This window comes from Bos taurus, chromosome 9 (genome assembly GCF_002263795.3).
Source record: "Bos taurus isolate L1 Dominette 01449 registration number 42190680 breed Hereford chromosome 9, ARS-UCD2.0, whole genome shotgun sequence".
NCBI lineage: Eukaryota > Metazoa > Chordata > Mammalia > Artiodactyla > Bovidae > Bos > Bos taurus.
Genome location: NC_037336.1, coordinates 11089618 through 11117589, shown reverse-complemented (window position 1 = coordinate 11117589; position 27972 = coordinate 11089618). Strand labels below are relative to the sequence as shown.

General features: G+C 42.3%; 1 protein-coding gene across 2 annotated transcripts in view; it reads right to left on the bottom strand.

Annotated features, from left to right (window-relative positions):
* LOC132342140 (regulating synaptic membrane exocytosis protein 1-like) overlaps window positions 1-27694 on the bottom strand; it is a 270357-nt gene extending 242663 nt beyond the window's left edge. The window contains exon 1 of one of the 2 annotated variants that reach the window (XM_059890060.1): window positions 27197-27694. In XM_059890060.1, coding sequence (XP_059746043.1) covers window positions 27197-27360 — 164 coding nt within the window. In that variant the 5' untranslated portion in view covers window positions 27361-27694. The remainder of the gene's footprint in view (window positions 1-27196) is intronic. The other variant, XM_059890059.1, reaches the window with a different exon arrangement.
* Between the last annotated feature and the right edge of the window lie 278 nt (window positions 27695-27972).

The following is a 27972-nucleotide window of genomic DNA, read 5'->3' as shown; positions in this document are numbered from 1 at the left end:
AAAACAAACACTGACTGTGGCTCTGGGTCTTAATTTTCTAAACAAAAATATATGGTGGTAGGAGAAACACTGCAAAAAAGTTAATTACCAGATAAAAGGTTCATTTAGGCTTGAACAAAACATACTGTAACATCACACTGAAGGGAAAATAATAGGGGGGTGCCCAAACTCTACAATGACTGTGCAGACAGCACAACATCCTCTTCCTTTCTAAATTTGTTGTTCTGCCTCATCCACAGTTTCTGTTCTGCCTACAAGTAAATTAAGTACCCCACATGCCCATAGAGTCCAAGATGCTGACTTCATCCTAGGAGGCTGACTCTCCCAGAAGGAGCTCACTCCTATCTGCACAGCTTCTCTGCTAAAAAGTCTCCCTTCCTTCAGCCCTGGGAGGATCACTCGAACAGTTGGGTTTGCCCAGCAGAGCAGAGCCCAAGGGCCAAACAAGAAACATCACTCCTCCCCGGAAATGACTGGCATTATAGATGAATGGATATTTCATCTATCCCTTCTGGGAAAATTCCCCACTGAGGCTCTCAGATTTCCATCTCGTGTAATGAGGAGAAGAGAGAGCAAAGAAAGGAAGACGGAGATAAAGTCCCTAAATTTCAGCCTAAATTATCCATAATTTCTTTCCTAAAGAAAGAAAAACAGAAACTGAAAGCCGAAGAGTGCCATCTTTTAGGGTGTCAACAGGGAGGGGCAGATAAGCTGCCCACCAGAACCAAGAGTCCAAAGGGTAAACAGACATACAGTCATTTACCTTAAGATTAACCACCGCTCATACAGACCTAAGGGAGAAGGCAGTGGCACCCCACTCCAGTACTCTTGCCTGGAAAATCCCATGGACGGAGGAGCCTGGTGGGCTGCAGTCCATGGGGTTACGAAGAGTCGGACAGACTGAGTGACTTCACTTTCACTTTTCACTTTCCTGCATTGGAGAAGGAAATGGCAACCCACTCCAGTGTTCTTGCCTGGAGAATCCCAGGGACAGGGGAGCCTGGTGGGCTGCCGTCTATGGGGTTGCACAGAGTCAGACATGACTGAAGTGACTTAGTAGCAGCAGCAGCAGCATACAGACCTACAGCATAAAAGATTTAATGATGCTGGTGGGATACAGGCAAACAGCTTAGCCTCTTAATTTCAAATTTGAAGGAAACAAAATTAAGGATTAATTCTCAGAATTACACTGATTCTTTTAAGTCATCTTTTGTGTGTGTGCTCAGTCACTCAGTTGTGTCCAACTCTTTGCAACCCCATGGACTATAGCCCGCCAGGCTCCTCTGTCCATGGGATTTTCCAGGTAAGAATACTGGGTTGCCATTTCTTCCTCCAAGGGATTTTCCCTACCCAGGGAGTGAACCTGGTTCTCTGGTGTCTCCTTCACTGGCAGACAGATTCATTACCACTTGCCACCTGGGAAGCCCAAGTCATCACTGTATTTATTGTTTTTGATCAGCCGCTCAGTTGTGTCCAACTCTTTGCTACCTCATGGACTAAAGCATGCCAGGCCTCCCTGTCTTTCACTATCTCCCAGAGCTTGTTCAAACTCATAGCCATTGAGGTGATGATGCCATCCAAACATCTCATCCTCTGTTGTCCCCTTCTCCTCCTGCCTTCAGACTTTCCCAGCATCAGGGTCTTTTATAATGAGTCAGCTCTTAGCATCAGGTGGCAAAAGTACTGGAGCTTTAGCTTCAGCATCAGCCCTTCCAATGAACATTCAGGACTGATTTTCTTTAGGATTGACTGGTTTGATCTCCTTGCAGTCCAAGGGACTCTCAAGAATCTTCTCTAACACTGCCATTCAAAAGCATCAATTCTCTGGTGCTCAACCTTTATTATGGTCCAACTCTCACATCCATACATGACTACTGGAAAAACCATAGCTTTGACTAGATACACATTTGCTGGCAAAGTAATGTCTCTGCTTTTTAATATGCTGTCTAGGTTTGTCATAGCTTTTCTTCCAAGGAGCAAGCATCTAGAAGGAGCTTTATCTTTTGGAAAATTTGCATTAAGTGCTGTAGAATATGTATTCAATTTGCCAGAGTTTCACCAGTAAAACACAGGTCATTATTATGGGCACTTGATTTTCTCATGAGTTAAAAGCAGGCATTTTGATATATGTGGTGATTTGTACACATGCACAGACACTTGCTATAAGCTAGAAGTTGGTAGTCATGGTTAGATGTTTTTATTATATCTTTCAGTTTTTTCATTACACCTTAGTCTCAGCAAAGGTACAGATCTATGATGCAGTTGCCTCTTTAAAACACCAGAAATTTATTCTCATTACTTCCAATTTTGTATTAAAATGTCAGCATTATTCCAACTATTCACCAGTATAAATTCATTCTTGCCTTTCATTTAAACAATGTTTTTGAAGAACATTTTTATATTTTATTCAGCATTTCTTGTGAGTACTTACTCAGGAATATCATTGATTCAGTGTGGAAATCTGTTAATTTTTGAAATAAGGAAGTCTTGTACAAAGATTATTTCTGGTTGGAAATAGGATATTTGAGTTTCAGTCCGTCTCACTGAATATAAACCATATGAATTATGTATGTAAATCCTTACGCATTCATCTGAGATTATAAACCAAATAGGTGAGTCAAAATGTTTCCTTAGTAAAACAACAAAAGGGAAGAGTTAAATCTGGTATAATGCATGGTAAACCTATTTCAAATTGCTGCTAAAATAAGGATATTACCCAAGTTGGATAAAAAAGCACCCCCTTCTTCTGTGTGTTCCCAAAGCTCAGGTAACTGAATTGTGCTAAAACCACATCAATGAATAGGGTATTCAGGCTCAGCACACTTGAGAAAGAGGCTCCAATTGTGATTCAAAATTCCTTTATGTAGCATCCACACAGCAAGTTCTGTACCTCTGAGCTGGAACAGGGCTCACACCGTGTAGTTGCGCCTGTCTTTATACTCAAAGAGACGTGAATGCTGGGTGCACAGTACTATTTACATTCACACTGTTATAAATACTGATTATGACAGCCTGAGTTGTTAATGCTGCCCTTGGATGAAGAGTTGTGCCAAGTGTATCACGTAACTGTTGCTCTCTTAGTTACTGCTCCACCAGCTCTGTACCACAGATAAGACCTTGGAGGGAAATATGGCTGATCAAGATGACATAGTGGGTCCTAGAGTCTGGGATGCACGCCCAGGCCTCTTTGATTCTGAAGTTCACATGTTTAAGCTCTCCCTCATCTGCATCCCACAATAATTCCTGCCACAACGAGGGGTAAGTGTGCACAATCAGAGAGACTCTCCCTTATGATTTGTATTTCAGTATCTGGTTGTAATAACACATAGTAATGAAGTTAATTTCCCAAGTCCATGGAGCATTCACTGCTCGTCTGTGTAATCTTGACTTAAATCACTTTTTTCTCTATTTAATGTAAGTACAAATAGTAGTAATAATTGTCTTACTTCATAGCACCAGAGTAAGAACATATGAGAAGTGTGCATGCAAGCACATTCTGCTCCAGGTACAAATGCTAGTTGTTAATGATAATACTTGGTCCTAACAGATGCATCGGGCTTCCCAGATGGTGCTAGTGGTAAAGAACTCTCGTGTCAAAGCAGGAGAGGTAAGAGATGCGGGTTCAATCTCTGGTTTGGGAAGATCCCCTGGAGGAGAGCATGGCAACCCACTCCAGTATTCTTGCCTAGAGAATACCATGCACAGAGAAGCCTACGCTATGGGCTACCATCCACAGCATCACAAGTTGGACACAACCGAACTGATTTATCATGCATGCAGCAATGGATGCATGCTGGACTCTGAGAGGAAAATTCCGTGGTCAACTAGATATTAGAAGTAAGGAAGAAAAGAAGTCCAAATGATGCCCATATTTTGGACTCAAAAAAAAAAAAAACTTCAAGGGGTTTAGTGTTATTTCTCCAAGACAGATGCCATTTTCCATGGGAAATATAGACACTCCAGAGCTAGTCATTTCTGGGCAGTCTTAAAAATATTCTCAGTTCACAGAGTACTGTAATTTCAGTCGGCTCTAGATCTTACTTAGATGCTGGGGGCACTGGCGCTCTCTGGGACATGCCAGAGTGTTCTCTTGAGCAGGACAGGGATCCTGCTCTCACAACCCACACCGGCACCTGCTGCATAGCAAGTGCACAGAGATATTGGTTAAATGGATGAATAAACCTCTACAGCTATGAAAGGAGTAGAATTGGAATAGATGAGTGGTTTTCAGACATTTCCTTTAGCTGCAAAACTGTTCTTTTTTTTTTTAGTAAGATACCCAAATTGCAAACTATAAAGAAGCTAAAGTCGAGATCTGGGGTTAAAGCAGGAGCTATGGCACTATAGCATCCATGTGCTCAGACCCTGTTCACCAACTTTCTCTTCTCTGCTCACTATCACTCCCCAAACTCTGGGGAAATCCTCCAGACACAGTGTGGAAACCTCTGATTTGGATGCTGAAGTCCCCCTTTGACTCCAATTCCATGAGCCTAAATACTGACATCTATCTTCAATGGGTTAATAATTCTATATTGAGGAAAGTAACATTTCTTTTTTGTATCAAGTAGCTTAATTAATAAAACACTGACTTTTAAATCATTCTAAATTGCTCATCTAATGTCCACATGCTCTCTCACAGCTTCTCTCCTCTCTCACAGCTGTCTGGACCCCGCCAGTGGCCCATGGACAGCAGTGACACAGGTTCATTCAACCTCACCTATCCATCCCCTCCCTGGCTGTGGCCATGTGGTCCAGAGGTCACTACCTTCTGGAAGAAGAGCCCACTCAACCCACACAGAGCTGTACTCGTGAGAAATGAAGTTTTACTATGTTAAGCCAGGAAAGTTGCTTGGCTCATTTTTTTCTGGCAAATATACACTTTTAATTTAATAAGGATATTCAGGCTGAACCCTGAGTAGATCCCTAAAATTCAATTAATTGTCTATTTTCACAGATAATAATGGGTCCACAGAGTTTAGTGCTTTAGAAGCACATGTTTCAGAGGATGAGGTAAGGATATTTGGGGAAGAATGGTCTAAATAGGAGGAGTCATATGCGTCATAGCTGTCTCATGTGCTAAACTATGCATCATAGTTGTCCCAAAAGTTTTGTCACTGAATAAAAATCCTGTAATTGCATATCTTCCATACTGTTTGAAGTACCAGGTCAATTGTCTTGTTTATGGGAAAACTGGTGGGAAGAAATATTATACAGATTAAGATTTTATGAAGGCTCATCTTTCCAATTAAATGCAGAAAGAAATCAGAGATATCTTTCCCAAGTGAAGTCACCACCCTCTACAAATCTTATTCACTGCCTCAGGAATTTTCAAATGTTCTATTTTGTTGTTGCTCAGTGACTCAGTTGCATCTAACTCTGCAACCCCATGGACTGCAGCACGCCAGGCCTCCCTGTCCTTCACCATCTCCCAAAGCTTGTTCAAACTCATGTCCATCGAGTTGGTGATGCCATCCATCCATCCCGTTCTCTATTGTCCCCTTCTCTTCCTGCTTTCAATCTATGGACAGACTTATAATTTAATATTCTGGTGATATTGTCAAACCCCAAATAGATGTACAATTTGGACAGTCTCAAAAATTGATTTAAATATTCAATTTTGTTCATAAATGATAAGTTTAGCTCATTAATGACTTCATATATAGCATTTGGCTTCCTTAAATTTTCAGGCAGTTAAAAAAATATTTAATTCACCAAATTTCTTAGTTTGATTTTCAGCTAAAACTATGAAGTGGTGCTGCCCAAAGCTGTCCAGATGCCCCATTCATTGTGGGCACACATAGGGGATGCTCTTAACTGGCAAACCTCTCTTTGAATTGTCCTCTGCTAACCAGAGCCAGCTCTCCAATGGCCAGGTCCCATGGCCTGGGCGGCATGAGTCTGGTGACCATTCAATGCAAGAATACTGTAACTATTGTTACTGCCTCCAAGGGGCTGATAGAGTCTTACTGGACCTGCTCAGCAGTCTAGCTTCTCTCTCTTTATAATCTGCTGCTTTCCTTCCTATCCAGATGTCAATCCCCAAAGCACTGTCTAATAAACTTCTTGCACAAGAATCCCCATCTCAGAGTCTGTTCCTAGGGAGTCTGACTGACAGCAAATCTAAATGACTCTCTAGCCACAAAGATGGGAAACAAGTCAAACTAAGGTGTTCAGAGATTTTCCCATCACATCGTGTGTCCCAGGCTGTCCCTCACGGTAAAGATGTGAAGCAAATCATGTCACTCTCTATTCTGTGTCCCCAAATACATTCAACTCAAATAAACAGGAGCATCCTGAGAGAGAGGACAGAACATAAACTAAGAGAGGTATGTGGAAGAGGAGGAGGACAAGGTCTTTTGCTAGCACAGTGCTCATTTATGGAGACTTCAAATAAGGTTTGCATATGTGCACACACACATACACAAGCACACACACACATACACACATATTATTGTTGTGTTAGTCACTCAGTTGAACTGTAGCCCATGAGGCTCCTCAGTTAAGTTCAGTCACTCAGTCGTGTCCGACGCTTTGCGACCCCATGGACTGCAGAACATCAGGCCTCCCTGTCCATCACCAATTCCTGGAGCTTACTCAGTATCGTCCATTGAGTCAGTGATGCCATCCAACAATCTCATCCTCTGTTTTCCCCTTCTCCTTCCACCTTCAATATTTCCCAGCATCACGGTCTTTTCAAAGGAGTCAGTTCTTCACATCAGGAGGCCAAAGTATTGGAGTTTCAGCTTCAGCATCAATCCTTCCAATGAATATTCAGGAATGATTTCTTTTAGAATGGACTGGTTGAATCTCCTTGCAGTCCAAGGGATTCTCAAGAGTCTTCTCCAACACCACAGTTCAAAAGCATCAATTCTTCAACACTTGGCCCTCTTCACAGTCCAACTCTCACATCCATACATGACCCCTGGAGAAGCCATAGCCTTGACTAGATGGACCTTTGTTGGCAAAGTAATATCTCTGCTTTTGAATATGCTATCTGGGTTGGTCATAACTTGCCTTCCAAGGAGTAAGCTTCTTTTAATTTCATGGCTGCAATCACCATCTGCAGTGATTTTGGAGCCCCACAAAATAAAATCTCTCACTGTTTCCATTTTTTTCCCCATGTATTTGCCATGAAGTGATGGGACCAGTTGCCATGATCTTTGTTTTTTGAATGTTGAGATTTAAACCACTCTCCTCTGTTACTTTCATCAAGAGGCTCTTTAGTTGTTTGCATTCTGCCATACGTGTGGTGTCATCTGCATATCTGAGGTTATTGATATTTCTCCCAGAAATCTTAATTCCAGCTTGTGCTTCATCCAGTCCAGCATTTCTCATGATGTACTCTGCATATAAGTTAAATAAGCAGGATGACAATACACAGCCTTGACATACTCCTTTCCCGATTTGGAACCAGTCTATTTCCATGTCCAGTTCTAGCTGTTGCTTATTGATCTGTATACAGATTTCTCAGGAGGCAGGTCAGGTGGTCTGGTATTCCCATCTCTTTCAGAATTTTCCACAGTTTATTGTGATTCACACAGTCAAAGGCTTTGGCATAGCCAATAAAGCAGAAATAGATGTTTTTTTTTCTGGAACTCTCTTGCTTTTTCAATGATCCAATAGATGTTGGCAATTTTATCTCTGGTCCCTCTCCTTTTTATAAATTCAGCATGAACATCTGGAAATTTACGGTTCATGTACTGTTGAAGCCTGGCTTCGAGAATTTTGAACATTACTTTACTAGCGTGTGAGATGAGTGCAATTGTGTGGTAGTTTGAGCATTCTTTGGCATCTCTTTTCTTAGTGATTGGAATGAAAACTGACCTTTTCCAGTCCTGTGGCCACTGCTGAGTTTTCCAAATTTGCTGACATATTGAGTGCAGCACTGTCACAGCATCATCTTTCAGGATTTGAAATAGCTCAACTGGAATTCCATCACCTCCACTAGCTTTGTTTGTAGTGATGCTTCCTAAGGCCCACTTGACTTTGCATTCCAGGATGTTTGGTTCTAGGTGAGTCATCACACCATCGTGGTTATCTGGGTCATGAAGACCTTTTTTGTATAGTTCTTCTGTGTATTCTTGCCATCTCTTCTTAATATCTTCTGCTTCTGTTAGGTCCATACCATTTCTGTCCTTTATTGTGCCCATCTTTGCATGATCCCTAGTTTTCTTGGTATCTCTAGTTTTCTAGAAGAGATCTGTAGTCTTTCCCGTTCTATTATATTCCTCTATTTTTTTGCATTGATCACTGAGGAAGGCTTTCTTATCTCTCCATGTTGTTCTTTGGAACTCTGCATTCAAATGGGTATATCTTTCCTTTTCTCCTTTGCCTTTCAGTTCTCTTCTTTTCACAGGCATTGGTCCATATAATTCTCCAGACAAGAATACTGAAGTGGGTATAGCCGTTTTCTTCTCCAGAAGATCTTCCTGACCCAAGGATGGAACCCAGTCTCCTGCATTGCAGGCAGATTGTCTGAGCCACCAGGGAAGCCAACACACACACATATGTATATATGTATATATGCTGAGTTTACCAAACAGTTTTTTGGGTTTTCTGTAAGATGTTACAGAAAAATCCAAACAAACTTCTTAGCTAGCCCAATATGTACTCATTACTGAATTGAAAATATCCTCTCAGAATGTGAAAACTAAAGATGCAGACTTGAGAATAGCTGGCATCTCTAGTGCAGAAAGAAGCAGAACTAGAAAGTCCTAATTATGGCTTTCTTTAGGCTGGAAGAAATAGAAACCTACTCAAATAAGATCAAGATGAACAGCCAAGAGTTCAGACAGCCTCACTGTGACTCCGCCCAGAGGTCAGGACCAAAGTCTCTTCACTTGGGAGCCAGAAGGCCTCTCTCAGCAGCCACGCCTTTTACCTGAAACTATCCCCACCACTGACTCCTCTTGCACATGACCCAACGTGGCTTCCTCTGGATACTTCTGCAAATCTACAATCCTGCTTTCCAACTCAAATATTTCAGAATTTCTTCCTCACCCTCAAATCTCCAACTCCCATCATTCTCAGAAGATGACTCCAATCCTACTTCCCAGAAAAACAGAAACCATCAGACATAAGGTCCCTCATCTTTCCAGTCACAAACTTATACCTTCCTTTATTCAAGCCATCTTGTTTGCTATATGATTTCCATCAACATTTTTATTTTTGTCACCTTGTTATTAATTGGGGGATAATTACTTTACAATATTGTGATGGCCTGTGACACACATCAACATGAATCGGCCATAGGCATTCATGTACCTGCAACCTCCTGAACCTGCCTCCTGCCTCCCTCTGTCCCCACCCCAGCCCTCTAAGTTGTCACAGAGCACTGGTGGGTTCCTGGCCTCATACATCAAACTCCCACTTGCTATCTAGTTTACATATTAAAGTGCATGTTTCAATGCTATCCCCTCAAGTCATCCATCCTCTCCTTCCCCCACTGTGTTGAAAAGTCTGTCCTTTGTGTCTGTGTCTCCTTTCCTGCCCTGCACGTACGATCATCAGTACCATCTTTCTAGATGCCATATACACGCATTAACATATGATATTTGTCTTTCTATTTCTGACTTACTTTACTCTGTATAGTAGGCTCTAGCTTCACCCACCTCATTAGGACTGACTCAAATGCTTTCCTTTTTTATAGCTGAATAATATTCCATTGTGTATATGTACCACAAATTCCTTTTCCATTCATCTGCCAATGGGCATATATTCTATTCAAACAGCATTTAAAGGAGGCCCACCTTGGACCTGCCTCCCATACCCCCTGCTACACCTTATGCCCCTCTTCCCAAAGTTCTGAAAAGATTTGTCCATGCTAATTAATGCATTTGTCAGCTATGTGTGTGTATTTTATGAAGTTACAGTGGTATTTCTTGTTACTGACTCTAATAGCTATTTATCAGTTCTAATTCTATTATCTGTCTTAGCTGAATTCCTTTTCTATTAATTCAGATATAATTTACATATAGTGAAATGCATAGATCTTAAGTGTACAGTTTGATTGGTCTTGAGAAGTACATACACACATATAATACAAACCCTTATCAAAATAAAGAACATTTCTATCGCTCCATAAAATTGCCCCCTATCCCCTTCCTGTCAACCCCTCACCTGTGCTATCAGAGCTGAATGCCAGTCTAGTTTCTAACACATGAATTAGGTTGGTGTGTTCTAGAGCTTCATGTAAATGGAATTTTATGGTCTGTATGATTTGTGTCTGGCTTTTTTCATTCTGCATGATGCTTCTGAGATTCATATGTGTGTTCATGTACCAGTGGTTTACTCCTGTCCATTGCTGGATAATATTTCATTGGATGAATATACCACAGGTTTTTAGTTCATTCTTTTGCTGATGTACATCTAGGCTATTTCCAGTTTAGCGCTATAATGAAGAAGGCTGATCTAAATATTCTTGTAAAAGAATTTTTGCAAATAAATGTTTTCATTTCTTTTCTATAACCTCTATGAATGGTATAAATAATTGCTAGACCATAATATAAAAGCATGTTTAACTTCTACAGCAATTACCAAAGAGTTTGCTAAGATGGTACACCATACTATGCTTTCACAGACAGTAACTGAGAGTTCTGCTTCCTCATGACCTTCCTCAGCATGGGATGTTGCCAGTCTCCTTCATTTTAGGCATCCTAGTGAGAGTGCCTTATCCTCCTTGAAATTCTCTCTTCCCTTTTGTTTGGTGTAACAAGATGTCTCCAGAGTTTTATCCTTTGCTTCTCTACACCGCCTTTGCAAGGTTACTGTTGCTTTTCTGCTTTGAAAGGTAAAGTTTCTTTAAGGCTAATTCCTAGGTTTTCTCCTGCTCTGGATCTAATCACTCATCTTCATCTGTAGCATCTCTGACACCTGTGCAGAGACGACTCACTGGGAGTTTACATTTCCAACCATCTTTCTTCTAAGGTCCAAACCTCCAGCCTGCAGAAGCAAAATGACCAAGACAAGATATAGGATCTCCCTTTCTGGTGGTACAAGCTAGAAGTTAACCCATTTTCAAGATATTAAAAGGAAAAAAAAAATGTGGCTCTGGCGTACCAAAATCTCTCCAGTCCTAACATTTTCCATTTCCAAGAAGCCCTTGCTTCTAACATCTCTCACCTGCTGCTGCTGCTACTAAGTCACTTCAGTAATGTCCAACTCTGTGCGACCCCATAGACAGCAGCAGCCCACCAGGCTTCCCCATCCGTGGGATTCTCCAGGCAAGAACACTGGAGTGGGTTGCCATTTCCTTCTCCAGTCATCTCTCATCTAGAATCCTGCAATAGCCTCCCCAAGTCTTTACACACACCTGTGCTCCATCCAATCATTTCTAGATACTGGAGCCAGATGGATCTTATACCAATAGGCTTATATCATCTCTCTCCTCAAAGTCTTTTGGCTCTTCAGATGAAGATAAACCTCTATTACATGACCTGGAAGACCTCACGTTGTCAGGCTTCTAGTCTCCAAGACCCTCTCAAGCCATCTTTCTGCTCTTCCATGACACTGGTTTCCTTCCCCTTTTTCAGAATCACCCCTCCCTCTCCCACCTGAGACCCTCTGATTCCCTCACTGGCTGGGTACCTCTCTCTGTTTTTGCCCCACTAACTCCTCCTCATCCTCAGACCTTAGTTCAGTCTCACTGTCACTTCCACTCCTGGCCAGCTTGATCTCAATCAGAATTCCTGGCTTATATTATCAAAGGATCATGTATTGTCCTGTGTTGCATTTATCAGAGATATTAATTCCTCATTTAATTTTGATTTGACTTAAGTGAAATACATCTCCCCCTGCAAAGGGCATGGACTCTGGATAATTCTATTAATTTCAGTACAATTCCTGGCATATCATAAATGCTCAATCCATTTCTGTTCCAAGAAAAAATGAATGGGTATCACTCACCCTCCTAACTCCCTGATTGTTTCTTATTTTCATTTTGAAAGAGAACCTTACTAGTTCTTGGTTGGTCAATGAATCATCTGGACTTGGATCATATCTTTTATCTTTAGTCCAATCACTATGGCCAGGGTGGGCACATATGGAAACAGGACTGCTTCTTCCAGAATGCTCATTGAGGCAAAATTCACAGGATAGGTTGTGCCTACAAAAATACTGTATAGCCCAAGGGGAAAAAAAGAAGGAATAACTGTTTGTTAGGACATATATTAAGATAACCTTAAAGTGCATTCCAATATACTTAGGTGCAGACAAATACTGTTGATTCCACTTACATGTGATACCTAGAATCGTCAAATACACAGAGTCAGAAAGAACACTGGGAGGTGCCAAGGGCTGGGGTTCAGGGGGTGGGGAGGGGGAATGGGAACTCACTGTTTAATAGGGACAGAGTTTCAGTTCAGGAAAGTGAAAATTTTGAGAGATGGATGATTGTGAGAGTTGTACATAATATTAATATTCTTAGTGCCACTGAACTGTACAGGAAATATGGTTAAAATAGTATGTTTTATATTATATGACTTTTACCACAATAAAATAAAATTTAAAAATAAATAAATGAAACTATGTAATGCAAAAAAGTGAGGAATGTCTAGATCATGCCAATTCTCTAAATGAGATAAAATTAAACTCCTTAAAAAAGACTTTCTAGAAAGAATACGTTTTCCGGTGTGTGGGTGTGAGGTGTATAAGTACAGATGGATATATGAGTGGGAGTGTTCACAGATCTATATATAGGATACCACCCCCTTCCCTAACCTACTGATTCTTTCTTTGGGTCACTGACCAATAGTCTGCGTGTGTGTGTTCAGTTGCTCAGTCGTGTCTGACTCTTAACAAGCCCGTGGGTTGTAGCCCACCAGGCTTCTCTGCCCATGGAATTTTCCAGGCAAGAATACTGGAACAGGTTACCATTTCCTTCTCCAGGGGATCTTCCCGACCCAGGGATTGAACTTGTGTCCCTTGAGTGTTCCACATGGGTGGGCAGATTCTCCACCACTAGGACCAATTGGGAAACCTGACCAATCATCTAACTGAAATCAAACCTTCAGATGAGAGAGAACCAAGGAAAGTTCTCAGAATGAATAAAGACCAACTGGTTTTTCCTACTGATAAAACAAAACATGAATTTAATCTGTATATAATTCAAATGCATGGTAGGAAAAGCTCTTTGGAATCATGAATAAATTACTGCATACTGAAAACATTGTCGCTTTCAAGATGTATTAAAAATTAAAAATAAAATGATCACAGTTAATAATTATTCAATTCAGTTCAATTCAACTGTAACAAATACCACTGAAAATGAAATCTTTAAATAAAGTATTTCTTGATCCCTGTAAATGACCTACTTATTATAAGTAATATTAAATATAACCAAATTCAAAATCATCAAAATAAATAAGAGGTTTCCTTGGAGTTTTCTATAACAGGATATAACCATATAGAGCAGACAAACCAAATTTGAAAAAAAATAATCATTTGAATTTGATGGTCATTAAAATGAAACCATGGGGAGAGAGTGTGACAGTAGAAAAAACACTGGACCAGGAGAAAGAAAACCCCAAGTCTTATACCTAACTCTCTAGCCAATTACTAATTAAAGTTGAAACAACCTCTGGGCTTCAGTTTTCTTGTATTAAAAGTGGAACTGGAATAAATATTCAGTGGCTAAAATGTGTTATCTTGATTGCAACTCTCATCAGTTGATGGCCTGGGATACTCCATGCAGAAGGGTTTTGAGGCATCTGACATTTATCGGCAATACTGTTCTAGCTTCAGAAAGTTGTCTGTGCATTCTGAATATTTGCCAGACCTGGACAAGGCAGCCTCTAAGCTCCCATTCACATTTCAACTCCATCTGTGTTGTGTCAAAGAACAAGTGCGTGCAGCTCAGCTCAAGCAGCACTTACTGAGGTCCCACTGTTTATGGGCCACAGGTTAGGCAATGGAAATATGAAAATGAGTAAGAGCAGATACTTGTCTTCGAGGGGTTTAAGTCTGGAAGAGGATGGGTAAAGAAGATGTGGTTCACATATATAATGGAATACTACTCAGCCATAAAAAAGAATGAAATAAAGCCATTTGCAGCAACACAGATGGACCTAGAGGTTATCAAGATTATCATTTTAAGTAAACCAGAAAGAGAAAGACAAATATTAAATGATAGCACTTACATGGAATATACATGGAATCTACAAATTAATCCAAATGAAATTATTTAAGAAACAGAAATGGACCCACAGACATAGAACAACATTATGGTTACCAAAGAGCAAAGGAGGGGAGAGATAAATTAGGAGATTGGATTACCATATACACACTACTGTATAAATATATATATAAAACTGATCATCAACAATGACTACTACATAGCACAAGGGACTATAGCCAATATTTTATAATAACCTATAAGGGAAAAGAATCTGAAAAAGAATACATATGTGTGTATGTGCATATAACTGAATCACTTTGCTCTACATCTGAAATCAACACATTATAAATCAACTATATTTCAAATTTTAAAAAAAGTTTAGAAGATGACTTAACCAGAAAACATTTAAAAATATAATACTTTACAAAAGTACAATACTTTACAGTCATAAGCATCTGATCTAATTCTAAGTATCAAATCAGAGAATCCATATTATGCTTTAAACGCTCACTGAAGTTACTAATGTTTGAATTCAAAGGAAATGTTTCCATTAAGCTTGTCTGTCTAGAGGATTACTTTTTAAAATGTGTTGTTTACATCCTCCGACACTGGCATTCAAACACTGTCAGAATGCTGTCCTTCACAAAGCCATGAATGATAAATTAAGAGTACAACATATCATCTGAAAATCTTACTTCAATTTCACATTGTGATATCTAACAACCAGTATGCTCTTCTCATAAAGTCTGGCCAACATGGTTCTCTCAATAGTCAAAATACACAGCTCATTTTTTTTGCTTTCAGAATATGCTGATAGAATTCTTCTAGTTAGAATAAACTTCCCACTCCAGCCACCTACTCATACCCTATGAATCTATCCAGCAGCCTTAGATGACTCCTCTGCCCCACATCCTCTGGATGTGCTCATTCATTCATGCACACAGTTTAGAAATCAGGTACCTATCCCATGGCAAGCTCTGTGCTTATGTGACAGACATAGATGAGAACGACCTTGCTCTCAGGGCTGATGCTGAGGTGACAGTGTACACAGTCAGATGATCGTACCTGAAGGATTTGACAACACAGTGAGTAAGGGGTTGCAATGGTGATCTACCCACACAGACAAGACTCATACAAGTGTTTGTAGGGCTGATGCAGAAAATCAAGAAATGGATGAAGGATAACACTCAGTTTGAAGCACCCATAGGACATCCAGGTGGAGACAATTTAGCAAGTGGTAAGGTATGTGATAGAGAAGGCAATGGCACCCCACTCCAGTACTCTTTCCTGGAAAATCCCACGGACGGAGGAGCCTGGTGGGCTGCAGTCCATGGGGTCGCTAAGAGTCGGACACGACTGAGAGACTTCACTTTCACTTTTCACTTTCATGCATTGGAGAAGGAAATGGCAACCCACTCCAGTGTTCTTGCCTGGAGAATCCCAGGGACGGCGGAACCTCGTGGGCTGCCGTCTATGGGGTCGCACAGAGTCGGATACGACTGAAGCGACTTAGCAGCAGCAGCAGCTGCAAGGTATGTGAATTCAGGATTTGGTAGATAATTTCAGTGTTGTAATATAGACTTGAGATCATTAACACATAAGGGTGACTGAGTTCATGACCAGAAACCACACAGAAGAAGGCAAATCAGAAGCAAATGGAATTATAGAAGGAAGAGCAAGAGGAAGCTTCCAAAAGTCCTCCAGCTCTTATAACCACCACTCATTTTGCACAATTTGTCTTGCTACCTAATTAGCCTTCTCCAAAGTACATATGTCATGTTTTCTAAGATGTGTACTACCTTACCATATCTGACCCCAATGGTCAGGACCATGTTTTTCTTTTTTAACTTAAAAAAAAAAAATCTATTGAAGTATAGCTGATTTACAGTGTTGTGTTAATTTCTACTGTACAGAAATGTGATTCAGTTATACATATACGCACATTATTTTTCATACTCTTTTCCATTATGATTTATCACAGGGTGTTGAATGTAGCTGCCTGTGCTGTATAGTAGGACCTTGTTGTTTATCCATTAGGACTTTGACTTTTTAAAATTGCACCTGTGCCTCCAGGAATCTTCCACTTTGCTGTCTTTCTAGAAGGCAGGACTGGAAAGTCACCTGACTGATTATCTATCATACAGTGAATATTATAGCTCAGACCTTTGAAGCTCCAAATACCATGAAATCCCTTTCTAATACTTATGTCTGGAACAATACTCAGATGGTACAATCTTTTTAAGACAGGTATCAAGATTTTACTTCAGGCTGCTATATATTAGGTCACTATTTTTGGCCTAGGGAACAGAGAGTCTGTACATTGAAGTATTCAGCCTAAAGACAGGAAGATTTTATGTTATTTTATTTCTCCAAATCACATTTTGTGACAATTGTCATGACTATCGTGAAGAATATCAAAACAGAATCTCTTTATAATTTTTACTCTTACCAAAAATTTAATATCTAAAGTATACTAGCCAGCTGATACCTATAGTCCTATATTTCAGATAACAGGATGTAAAATATATCATGTTTTTCTGAAGAAAAAAAAAGGGTTAGCAAAGAAGACTTAAGCTTCAATATATTACAAGACAGAGACAGCTAAGGCAGATAAATCTGCTACACTGGGTGAAAAGTAAAAAGAAAGCCATCGGGTTACTTTACTTTTGTTTTCATCTCTTTATACTAAGACACTAACTAATCTTTCTGACCTGGATAGAACTTCTGAATGTGGATCCCTGTGAGTGTGTGAGTCACTTAGTTAAGTCTGTCTTTGTGCGACCCCAAAGGAATCCTGCCAGGCTCCTCTGCCCATGGAATTCTCAGGCAAGAATACAGGAGTGGGTTGCCATGCCCTTCTCCGTGTGATCTTCCCAACCCAGTGGTCAAACCCAGGTCTCCTGCACTGCAGGCAGATTCTTCACTGTCTGAGCTACCTGGGATACCACTCCATACTTAAAAAGACCTGATACATGGATTTAGGAATTCCTTAGCTATTTCGTATACCATCTATTTTTTCTAAAATATAAACCCCATAAGTTGAAAACAGAACAAAAAGCTCCTCCTTGTGTGTTAAGAACTATATTTAAACAAGAAAAATGTGTCACATGACCCTTGTGTACTCATCACTTACAACTTTAAAATAACTTATATTAAAAAAATAAATAAATAAATAACTTGATATGCTTGAAATTAAGAACACTTCTCAAATATCCATCAAGAATGCTTTGGGTACAGGAACATAAGTTAGAACTAATTTAATAGACTACATGCTGCTGCTAAGCTGCTGCTAAGTCACTTCAGTCGTGTCCGACTCTGTGCAACCCCATAGATGGCCTCCTACCAGGCTCCTCTGTCCCTGGGATTCTCAGGCAAGAACACTGGAGTGGGTTGCCATTTCCTTCTCCAATGCATGAAAGTGAAAAGTGAAAGTGAAGTCGCTCAGTTGTGTCCGACTCTGTGACTCCATGGACTGCAGCCCACCAGGCTCCTCCGCCCATGGGATTTTCCAGGCAAGAGTACTGGAGTGGGGTGCCATTGCCTTCTCCGACTAGACTACATAAAGTTTAGCAAATACAGACAGAAAACCCCATCAAAAACCACTACTACACTAGTCCTCATTTGTGAATATGCAGATCATGAATCAAAGTCTATGAAAAAAAGTTAAGCAGTTAAGACACTTACAAGACAGCATAGATACCTTAATTGGTTTTCAATTCACATCTCCTCTCTATCTGAATATAATGGCATCTCCCAGAGGATAATTGGGCTTCCCTTGTGGCTTAGCTGGTAAAGAATCTGCCTGCAATGAGGGAGACTGGGGTTCAATCCCTGGGTTGGGAAGATCCCCTGGAGAAGGGAAAGGCTACCCTCTCCAGTATTCTGGCCTGGAGAATATCATGGACTGTATAGTCCATGGGGTCACAAAGAGTTGCACAACTGAGTGCTGTTGTACAAAAATAGAGGATAATTATCTGGCATAATTGTGGGAAATACAGAAAATATGGTACTAAATAATATGGAAATCATCAGCTAAGTGTTATACTTTATACTAGATACACATATATGTTTGGTTCATTATGGTTCTTTAATATCTAATTAAGCATTTGCTTTCAAATTTCATGAAATTACTTTCTATAAAATTATCTTGTTTTACTATATATAATACAGAGGAATTATCAGTATATTTCTTCCTAAAATCTAGTTAAATATCTTCTCTAAACCATAGGCTGCTCCTTTGCAAGTCCCAAAGAAAAATCTTCATAGAGAGAGTCCTGCATATAGTTGCATTCTAGTTACTGTTATTTGAAAAGTCTTTTGAACTTTTAAATTCACCTTTGCCATTAAATGTAGCATTTCACTGAGAATCCATAAAAGATAATACCTGATTCTCAGCAAACGCTTTTCCATTTACCAAACAACGATTTTCAAGATTCTACATCTACATCTTGCTGTGTTACTTATTGATAATTACTAACTTCTATATTTTATGACCGTTAATTACTTGACTTTCTGATGAATAATTTGGTTCAGGGAAAGAAAAATCTATAAAGAGGGAGATAATTTATCATTCAGACTGAAATTCAAAATTGCGAGAAAGAGGTACGAGCTCTAATTAAGGAAGAAATTGGCATCAGCAGATACTGTCATGGGCAAGCCAACACATAACTACTTTCCTTTTTAATATTTTATTCTACGGTTAAATAAATGTTTATGTGTATGAAAAGTTTTCACAAGTTAGCAACAGATTAAAGAATATCTAAAGCTAATTCTGCAGACCTAAATAGACATTTCTCCAAAGAAAACATGTGAATGTCCAATAGGCACGTGGAAAGATGCTCAGTATCACTAATTATCAGAGAAACGCAAATCAAGACTACAATGAGGTTATCTCCTAGCACTGGTCAGAATGGGCATCATGAAGAGGTCTAAAAATGATAAATGCTGGAGAAGATGTGGAGAAAAAATGGAACCCTCCTACACTGTTGGTGGCAGTGTAAATTGGTGCAGCCACTCTAGAGAACAGTATGGAGATTTCTCAAAAAAACTAAACATAGAATTACCATATGATCCAGGAACCTCACTCCTGGGCACATATCTAGTGCACATGTGCTCAGTTCAGTCGTGTGCAACTCTTTGTGATCCATGGACTGTAGCCTGCCAGGGTTTTATGTCTGTGGGATTTTCCTAGCACCAATACTGGAGTGGGTCATCATTTTCTTCTTCAGGGACTCTCCCCAACCAGGGATTGAATCTGCTTCTCCTGAACTGCAAGCTGATTCTTTACCACTGAGCCACAAGAGAAGCCCCACAAATACCCAGAGAAAACCATAATTTGAAAAGATATATGCATCTGAATATTCACTACAGCATTATTCACAATACCCAGAACACAGAAGCAACCTAAATGTCCATCGACGGAGGAATGGATAAAGAAGTTGTGGTACATATATACAGTGGAATATCACTTAGCCATAAAGAAGAATGAAATAATGCCCTTTGCAGCAACATGGATGGGCCTAGAGTTTATCAGACTAAGTGAAATAAATCAGGAAGAGAAAGAGAAATACCATATGGTATCACTCATATGTGGAATCTGAAATCCAACACAAATGAACATATCTACAAGACACAAACACTCTCACAGACACAGAGAACAGATCTGTGGTTGCCAGCGGTGGGGGGAGAGAGGGATGGATTAGGAATTTGGGATTAGCATACGCAAACTACTATATACAGGATTATCTACAGTATGGACGGACAACAAGGTCCTACTGTACAGCACAGGGAACTATACAATATCTTGTAATGAAACATAATGGAAAAGAATATAAAAAATAATATATATAAAAATAACTTTGCTGTTACTGATATAAATATATCCCTTTGCTCTACAACAAAAACTAACACAACATTGTACTTCACCAAAACAAATTTTTAAAAGTTAATGTCAATTCTGCAATATATTCCCCTCTCATCATCCAAAGAACACTTACTTAGATCATAATAAATGTACATAAGCCTGATGTAAAAGCATAAGAAAATAAATACAGAAAACCCAAGACATCCACCACAGAATCTTAAAAAATTCTTCAACACATACCATATTTAAATCTATTCTGTACCCAACACTTAACTGACATGAAACAGGAACTTCTGCTTGGCAAGTAAATGGCCCCATATTCTAATTCACAGTGAATAATTAATTAAATCTTGTGACACTAAAATCATCACTCTGTTTCTCCATTTTTTTTCTAGCAAAAGATGATGGAATGACCCTAAGCTAATTTCTCTTCTCATTTTTGAATTAGGGTTGTCTTTTAGTCATTTCAAACTTTATCATTTTGCCCACATTGCTTTTCCTGCAAAGACATTTATGAGCTATTTAATGAGAAAGAAAGAAGACTGGAAGGAAGGTAAAAATAACCTCAGGTCAAACCCTGGACTCATTTTACCTTCGATCTCTTTGCCAAATTTGCACCCTGGAGGCTGCAGCCCTGGTCACACCACCCAGCTAGCACAATACGATGGATGGATTCTTCCACAAGGACCAGTCTCAGCAGGACCTCTAGTAGCTGCAGCCATCACAGGAAAAGGTGCTCCTGGGAATCTTCTGTAGTTTTACAGAGTAAAGTTAATAATGCCACCTTTCTTGGTACAGCAATTGGAAGTTTAAGGGTGCCTGTACCATCATGTTAAAGCCTCATAAGTTAGAAAGGCAGAAATTAGCAATTTGACTTTACACAGGAAGAAATCAGGGCACAGATGAGTTAACTTATCTATGTTTACACCTATGGAATATGACAATGTTGAGTTGAATGTAGTCCACTGCTCTGTCACACTCTCTCATGCTCACCTTCCTTTCTGGCCATGGCAGTTTTTAAGTGGTAGGAACTAGTCAACATCTGGCTAAAGCAAAAGATTTTCTCTTTACTCTACCCAACAGCCCAATGCCTGACCCAACCCTAACACCAGACAAAATGGTCTTATTTGGTGAATTTATTATCACATGATATCTTGTTAGAAATAACCTACCTAACACATAAAATTTATCACAATAGTAGAGAGAAGAGAGAACCTCACTGTGGGAAAGTGCAAAGGGATTCGAGAATTCTGTGAGCAAATGAGCCAGATTAGAGAACCCAGATGTACATGGGGTGGGCCAGATCCAGAGCCTGGAGTGTGATTGGGGTCCTCAGAAAAGGCTGGAAAATGCCACTGTTCACATGACATCTTTTTGCTCCTTTTAGGTTTATTTTCTGGATCCAGGATCAAATACTAAAAGGCAAGGAAGGAACCAAGTTAGTTCTGGGAATTTCACTAACAGAAACTAGTAATAATAGAATACTCACAGAATAGCCCTCTCAGGAGATGAGCGTGGGGCAGAGTAAAATATGTAATGTATGCAGCCAAATGACCAAATGTTAAGTTCCTTCCCCGACAGAAGAGGGAAACTAACCCTGATATCCACAGCTTGATGCAGTTTTGAAAACACTTTTAAGAACACTAAAGATATGGAGTCCATGTATGTGGGTTCTGGGTTCTATTACTTTCATCGTCATATGCCTCAGGCCAACTTAATTCAACTCCCAGGACAAGTTCTAAAATATCCAGCTCCTATCATAGAACAACATGTAGAAAGCTGCTTAAAAATATAAAACAGTCCATAAAGATGAATGAAATGCCATACAACAGGCTTTACAATCCATGGTACAGTAATCTCACCAGCATATTACAGATGTTAGAGGGCAATAATATTACTGCAGACTTTGCTATTTGATATCTTTGCAGGAAGCTGACTCTTTCTGCATAGGTTGAACTCAAACCTTTCTTCTCATCTGACCAGTTGAGCAAGTAACACTCACAAGATGCTGTGTTTCTATTCAAGTCAGCAGGGGTGCCTGCAGTCCACACTGGTTTCCACATTCTACTGCAGATTTAGGAATCTATTTACTTCAGCAGTGGTGCCCCTTGCTTCTGGTTAAGACAGAATACTCAGAGGTAAAGGAGAAGCAAGTGAAGTGAAAGTGAAGTCGCTCAGTCGAGTCCGACTCTTTGGGAGCCCATGGACTGTAGTCTATCAGCCTCCTCCGTCCATGGGATTTTCCAGGCAAGAGTGCTAGAGTGGATTGCCATTTCCTTCTCCAGGGGATCTTCCCAACCCAGGAATTGAACCCAGGTCTCCCGAATTGCAGGCAGACGCTTTACTGTCTGAGCCACCAGGGAAGCCCCAGAGAAGCAAGACAGGTTGGCAAAAATGTGAACTAAGTGTTATGTTTCTTACCCTCTCTTCTCTTTGATAATGCCTCATTTTCATTTTTTTAAGGCTTCTCTTTTTCTGAATTTTCTCCAGGAGCATTTTGGGACCTAGTACTAGGTATGTATATTTACTAAGATAGATTTTTGTTGAATCAGAAAACTACAATAATTCAAGAACAATCTTCCCTAAATTTAACCCTATCCAATTAGGGGTGTGAATGAGACTAGACTCTGGGTGAAAGGGTACGTTTTATCCCCCAGACTTTTCTACTTAACACAGCACCTTGGGCCTGTGAATGCATTAGCAGCGTTCTCAAATTAATATTTACTTTTCCCCTTATGCACCCCTGCCTCAGCAACATGAGAGAGTATTCTGGGGTATAATATACAAAAATCTATGCAAATGCCCATGAAAAGATGATATCTGCCTTCTTGGGGACTCTGCCCTCACTCCACTCCAGAAGCCCTCTGCTACCATTCCTTCATTTCCCAGTTGCCAATTGAGACTGCTGGATGAATTTTGAGTCACAATATTATAATTGGTTGGAGGAGAAAAAGGAGGAAAAAAAAGCTGAAGGTACAAGGGTTCTACCCCCTCCTTTGTCTCTCCTCTCACAAAGGAAGTAGGCGTTACGGAGGTTTGAAGAGTTAGTGGGTGCAAGGTTCCCTGTTAAGAGAGATGGAGAAGTCCAAACTCAATATCCTTTATAAATCAATTCACACCATGAATTGCAGGATTCGTAAGAAAGACAGAACCTCCTAGAATCCCAAATGAATTTTCTTGCCCACATTTATACAATGTAAGTGGCAGAACTAAAACTTGAACCCCCAAATGTTTGATCCAACTTTAATGGACTTTCCACTATGCTTTTTATAACCTTCAAATTGGAGATAATTCCCTTGCCCTCACTCCACTGGGAGACCCTATTAAGAGTGTGGGTGAAGCTCCTGGTTCTCCTATAATCAGCAGCTCATCCTCTGAATCAGTCTAACCTTCTGCCAAACTCCTTCTCTGACACTGAAAGAAGAACAGGCACCAACTTAAAGAAGAGGTGGATGAAACGCAGGTTTCTTCTTCTCGGTAGAAGGGCAGAGTGGCATGTGGGAACTGTGCTCGGACTTAGCATAAAAGGCCTGGACCTGGTTGGGCTATGTTTTGTGAGGCGGTTCAAGGTACCACAGGAAACCTCTAAGGGCAGGACAAGGATCTGTGGATGACATGATTACCTTCTACACAAGCTCTTTGGGAAAATCCAAATACACACATATTGAACTTGAACACAGTTCAGCTCTTTGGCATTTGTTTCAATAACCACTTAGGATAATGGCCAATATGAGGTAAATGCTCAATAAATGTTAGTAGTTCTATTAAATATTCTGACACGATTCTCAATTCCCTGCCTCTAGCAATCACTTTCATTTTCTGCTTCTATATTTTTTTTCTCTTGTCTCACTACTCTGTAGCTCTTTTCTCTATGAAGCTTTTATAAAAAGGGAATAAGATTTTAGATCTAATGAGATCTTCTTTGATTTAGGTCCCAGGATAACACAGTTTTCAACCCATGTAATATATTGGCTCTTGGTGTCTGGTGACAGTTACCTCAAGGAGTATTCATTGAGGAAGTTAGGTTCCAAAAAAACTTCTGGAACACATAGTCATACCCACACCAACACACCTCGAAATCCTAAGATTAAGAAAGACCTTCTATTTGCAGGGAAATAAATCAAACCATTAGAAATTATTTGCAGGAGTAAATTATATCTAGTAATTACTATATGGCAATGGTGTCTAAAAGTAGTGCACCTTGCCAACAAAACAAATTATTTGTATGACAAATTACTTACAAATTTCAAAGAATTCCTGTTCTGAAATCTTAAGGTGAAACTAGCTTCATTATTCTTTTCTATTTATAAAAATTTAAAGACATTATCAAGACAAAATTCAAGCAGTAATATAAAATCAAGACTGATGAAACTGCATGAATATATTGTAATTGATATTGTATAACATTTCTTTGGCATGTTCACCCATCAGTTTTCTCTCTTCTCTCTGCTGATATCTGATTTTACAAATTGTGAACAGCGAGTACACACAGTAGGTAAGGAGCCCAAGGGGATGACTCTACAGTAATGACTAAAGTGAATTTCAAGTCTAAATGCTCTGTTACCAGGAGCTTAGCTTTGTAAGACCTGTTGTGAGAGCAATTTCTTAGGTATGTGCTATGATGACCACGCATTATCACAAAAACCTGTCTCTGATTTAACAACTGTTTCAAAACCTTGTGAAAAGCCTCCTGCTTTTTTCCAATCTATCTTTATGCAAAGTTTAGAAAGGGCTACCACCCATGACTGTGTGTCATTACATTCCCACATAGGTGTGTCATCTGAATACCCCCTAAGGATCCTATTTTTAAGACATAAAGTGCCCTCTAGAAAAAAAGTACAGCTCTGTTCCACCAATGAGCTGATAACAGCGCAGACTTACATCGCAGCAAACTGGGATTCCAAAGCATGCCCAATCTGCCAGGGCAAGGAAGGCCAAGACATTAGGCTGATTGACAGAGTTAGTGCTCAGGCCCCGGGTTACAGAGGCTGTGGTGTGACAGCATCACACCCTATCACGTTTTGTGAATCTGCAATAAAGAAGCGCTGTGTGCGGGAGAGCAGTCTCGGGCACAGCAGCGGGAACGATGCTTTCCACGTGAGCAGTTGGACAGCATCTTACATTTTTATTTGTCCATAGAAGCCGGTAGGATCTGATCACTACCAGGATGCACCCTCCCCACTAGAATCCCTCACTCCTTGCCAGCCCTGAAACAGCCAATGAAGAGGCGTGACGCCCACCCGCGTGCCCTGCACCTCCCTTCCCGGTCGGACCCTGTCAGGCAGCCTCCCATGTTTTCCACAGCGGCTGGAGGCCTCCGTCCACCTGCTGTGTGCAGCGAACACCAAAAGAAATGGGAGCCAAACGGTGCGTCCTGACCGGCAGGAGAGATGTCTGGGACAGGTGGCAGGGGTGGCGGCCGGGGAGGACAGACGGACTGACAACCAGACAGACAGACAGTAGCACCAGCAGACACCATCCATTACTTCCAGTCTCAGAAGAGGGGAAGCCTGCAGCGCCAGGGACAGACAGCAGATTAAGGAGGTTCTGCCTCCCTCAAGCCGGGAGGCTTAAAGTCTTTGTTTTTTGTTTTGGATAAGAAGGGACAGGGAATTTAGAAACCTGCTGCTCTTCATAGAACCAGGCCAACTCTGGCCTTCCAAGTTAATGGCTCCTCTCGGAGTCTACCATAAAAGGGCAGGGATGACTGGGTTTCTCCCTGTGTGCTATGATCGGCCCCAATAGCTGTCCTCAAAGCCCCCCTCCCCCATATGGGCTGCAGCCATGCTGGTGGAGACCCAACAGGTCAGGGACACAGCTCCCTCCAGCTCTCTCCTGCCAGCCTCCGCTGCACCCAGGCAGAAGGAGGAAATCCCCCCTCCTATGGCAGCATCTTCTCTTTTGGAGGCCTTCCGGAGGGTGGGTCGGGGAGAGGCCCTGGCTGCCCTGAGCTCTAGTGGGTGTCACCCTTTTGCCATCCCTCCTTCTCTGTTCACTAACTCCAGATGCAACAGGCTCCCTTTTGGCTCTTCACACAAATCTTCTGCCCCCGGACACACCTTCTGGCCTTAACTTGGGGCTCCAAGGAGCTCGTCTCCATCGGGGCTCTGAAGCCCCTCACTGCCAAGTTGAAAACTTTGCCCGATACTGGGAGACCCCTTTAGGGGAAGTCCCCTCCAACTCCACTCATCATCAGTGATGGGAAGCAGGTGCAGGAAGGCCAGCACTCCAGGGCGGGTTGGCCTGAGACTAAGGCAGGTGGCAGGACAGGGTCACCCATGCCTACATCGCCAGCCACCAGTCCGTCCCCTCCCCAAACCCAGCTAAAAGGGGCACTGGACAGAGGTCCCTTGCAGGGTTGGTTGATGGGATTTAAAGAAGGGCTGATGTGTGCAAAGATTCAGTCCTCTATTGTAAGGCTTGCACCAGGAAGGAGCAGGCCCTGGTGCTCCCTTGAAAACCAGTAAGGAGGAACCTGTATTTTATTCAGGCCAGGGTGCCCATCAGCTTCTCCCATTGTTAAAAAACTTTGCATTGCCAATGGCATCATATGTAGGGAAGAAAATGTCTTCACACAGGTCTTCTGTGTAGCAGACCCTGAATCAAAGGTTAAAGAGAAGCTGGGGAGGCAGGTTACCAAAGATGGCAACTGCCTAAAAAAAAAAAAAAAAGACCCAACCTCGGGCTGCGAGATGAATGAGTAGCAAAATGAACACTCAAAATAAGCATCTTTCTTGCATCAATGCTGGCACCCTTGGCTGGGGTAACCCCAACCTGCTCAACAACTCCAAGGCAAGAAGAGCTATTCTGGCAGCTCTTCCCCACCTCGCCTTCCTGCCTGTTTAGCGCCTGCCCCTCCTCTGCTCCGGCTCCGGGGCCCCTTCCTTCCACTCGGGCGGCATCTGCTCTTCTGAGCTTCCACACGTCCCACCCCCGGGTGGCCCCCGCACACCCAGTCCTCTCCTGCACCTCGGTCCCCAGCCATCGTCTCCCCAGGTTCCTCGGCTCAGGGCTCAGCGCATCCTCGTCTGACACCTGTCCTGCACCCCCCCGACCCGCCTCCTTGCACCGGCCTCTGGGGCCCCAGGCCCCCAGGCAGGCGCCTCCGCCCGCACCCAGCACCCGGCCCGCCCCGCCCCCACCCCCAGCCGGGAGGACCGGGCGGCAGCGGGGAACGGCCCGCGGGAGGGAGGCTCGGCGGGCCCGGCCGGCTGGCTTACTTGAGCATGGCTTCTTCCTTCTCCTCTTCCTCCTTCTGCCGGTCCATCACCGCCAGGATGATGTTCCTCTCCTCCTCGGTCAGGTGGCTCAGGTCGGGCAGCTCGGGCATCGGGGGAGGCACGGTGGGCGGGCGGGGACCCCGGGGCCCCACGGCCGAGGACATCTTCGCGGCCTGGCCCGCCCCTCCTCGATGGCCTGGGTTCGGCGCGAGCGCACCTTCGGATTCACGCCCGGCGGCGGCCGCGTCCCTGCTCGGCTCACCGCGGCGCCCTCCCGGCGGCGGGACTGGGCAGCGCGCGAGCCCGGGCTGTCATGGTCCTCCGCCTGCACCCAGCCCCGGAGGCGGCCGCCTTTGTTTTGGTGGCCCTGGCGAGGCGCGGGCGCCCGGCCGCCTCCCGCAGCCCAGCCTTCCCGGGCGGGGGCGGGAGCGCACGGGGCCGAGGATGCTCGGGGCTCGGCTAGGATGCTCCGGCTCGACCGCCTCCGTGCGTCCGCGGTGCGGGAGGAGAGTTTGGGTGGCACTTAGGCGGAGTCTCCGCGGCTCGGCTCCGGTGATGCTGCTGAGCTCGCAGACACTGCCGCCAGCCGCTCGGCCCCGAGCCGCTCCGCCCACGGCGCCCACCCGCCCACTCCCGGGCCCGGGCCCGCGCGCCCCCTACCCCCGCCCCTGGCCGGCGTGAACACTGCCGCGCTCCAGCCCAGGTACCTCGGCCCGTGACTCATCCTGCCTCTCCCGCTCCCTAGTCTCTGCCATCCTCGCCAGCCCTGTGTCTCC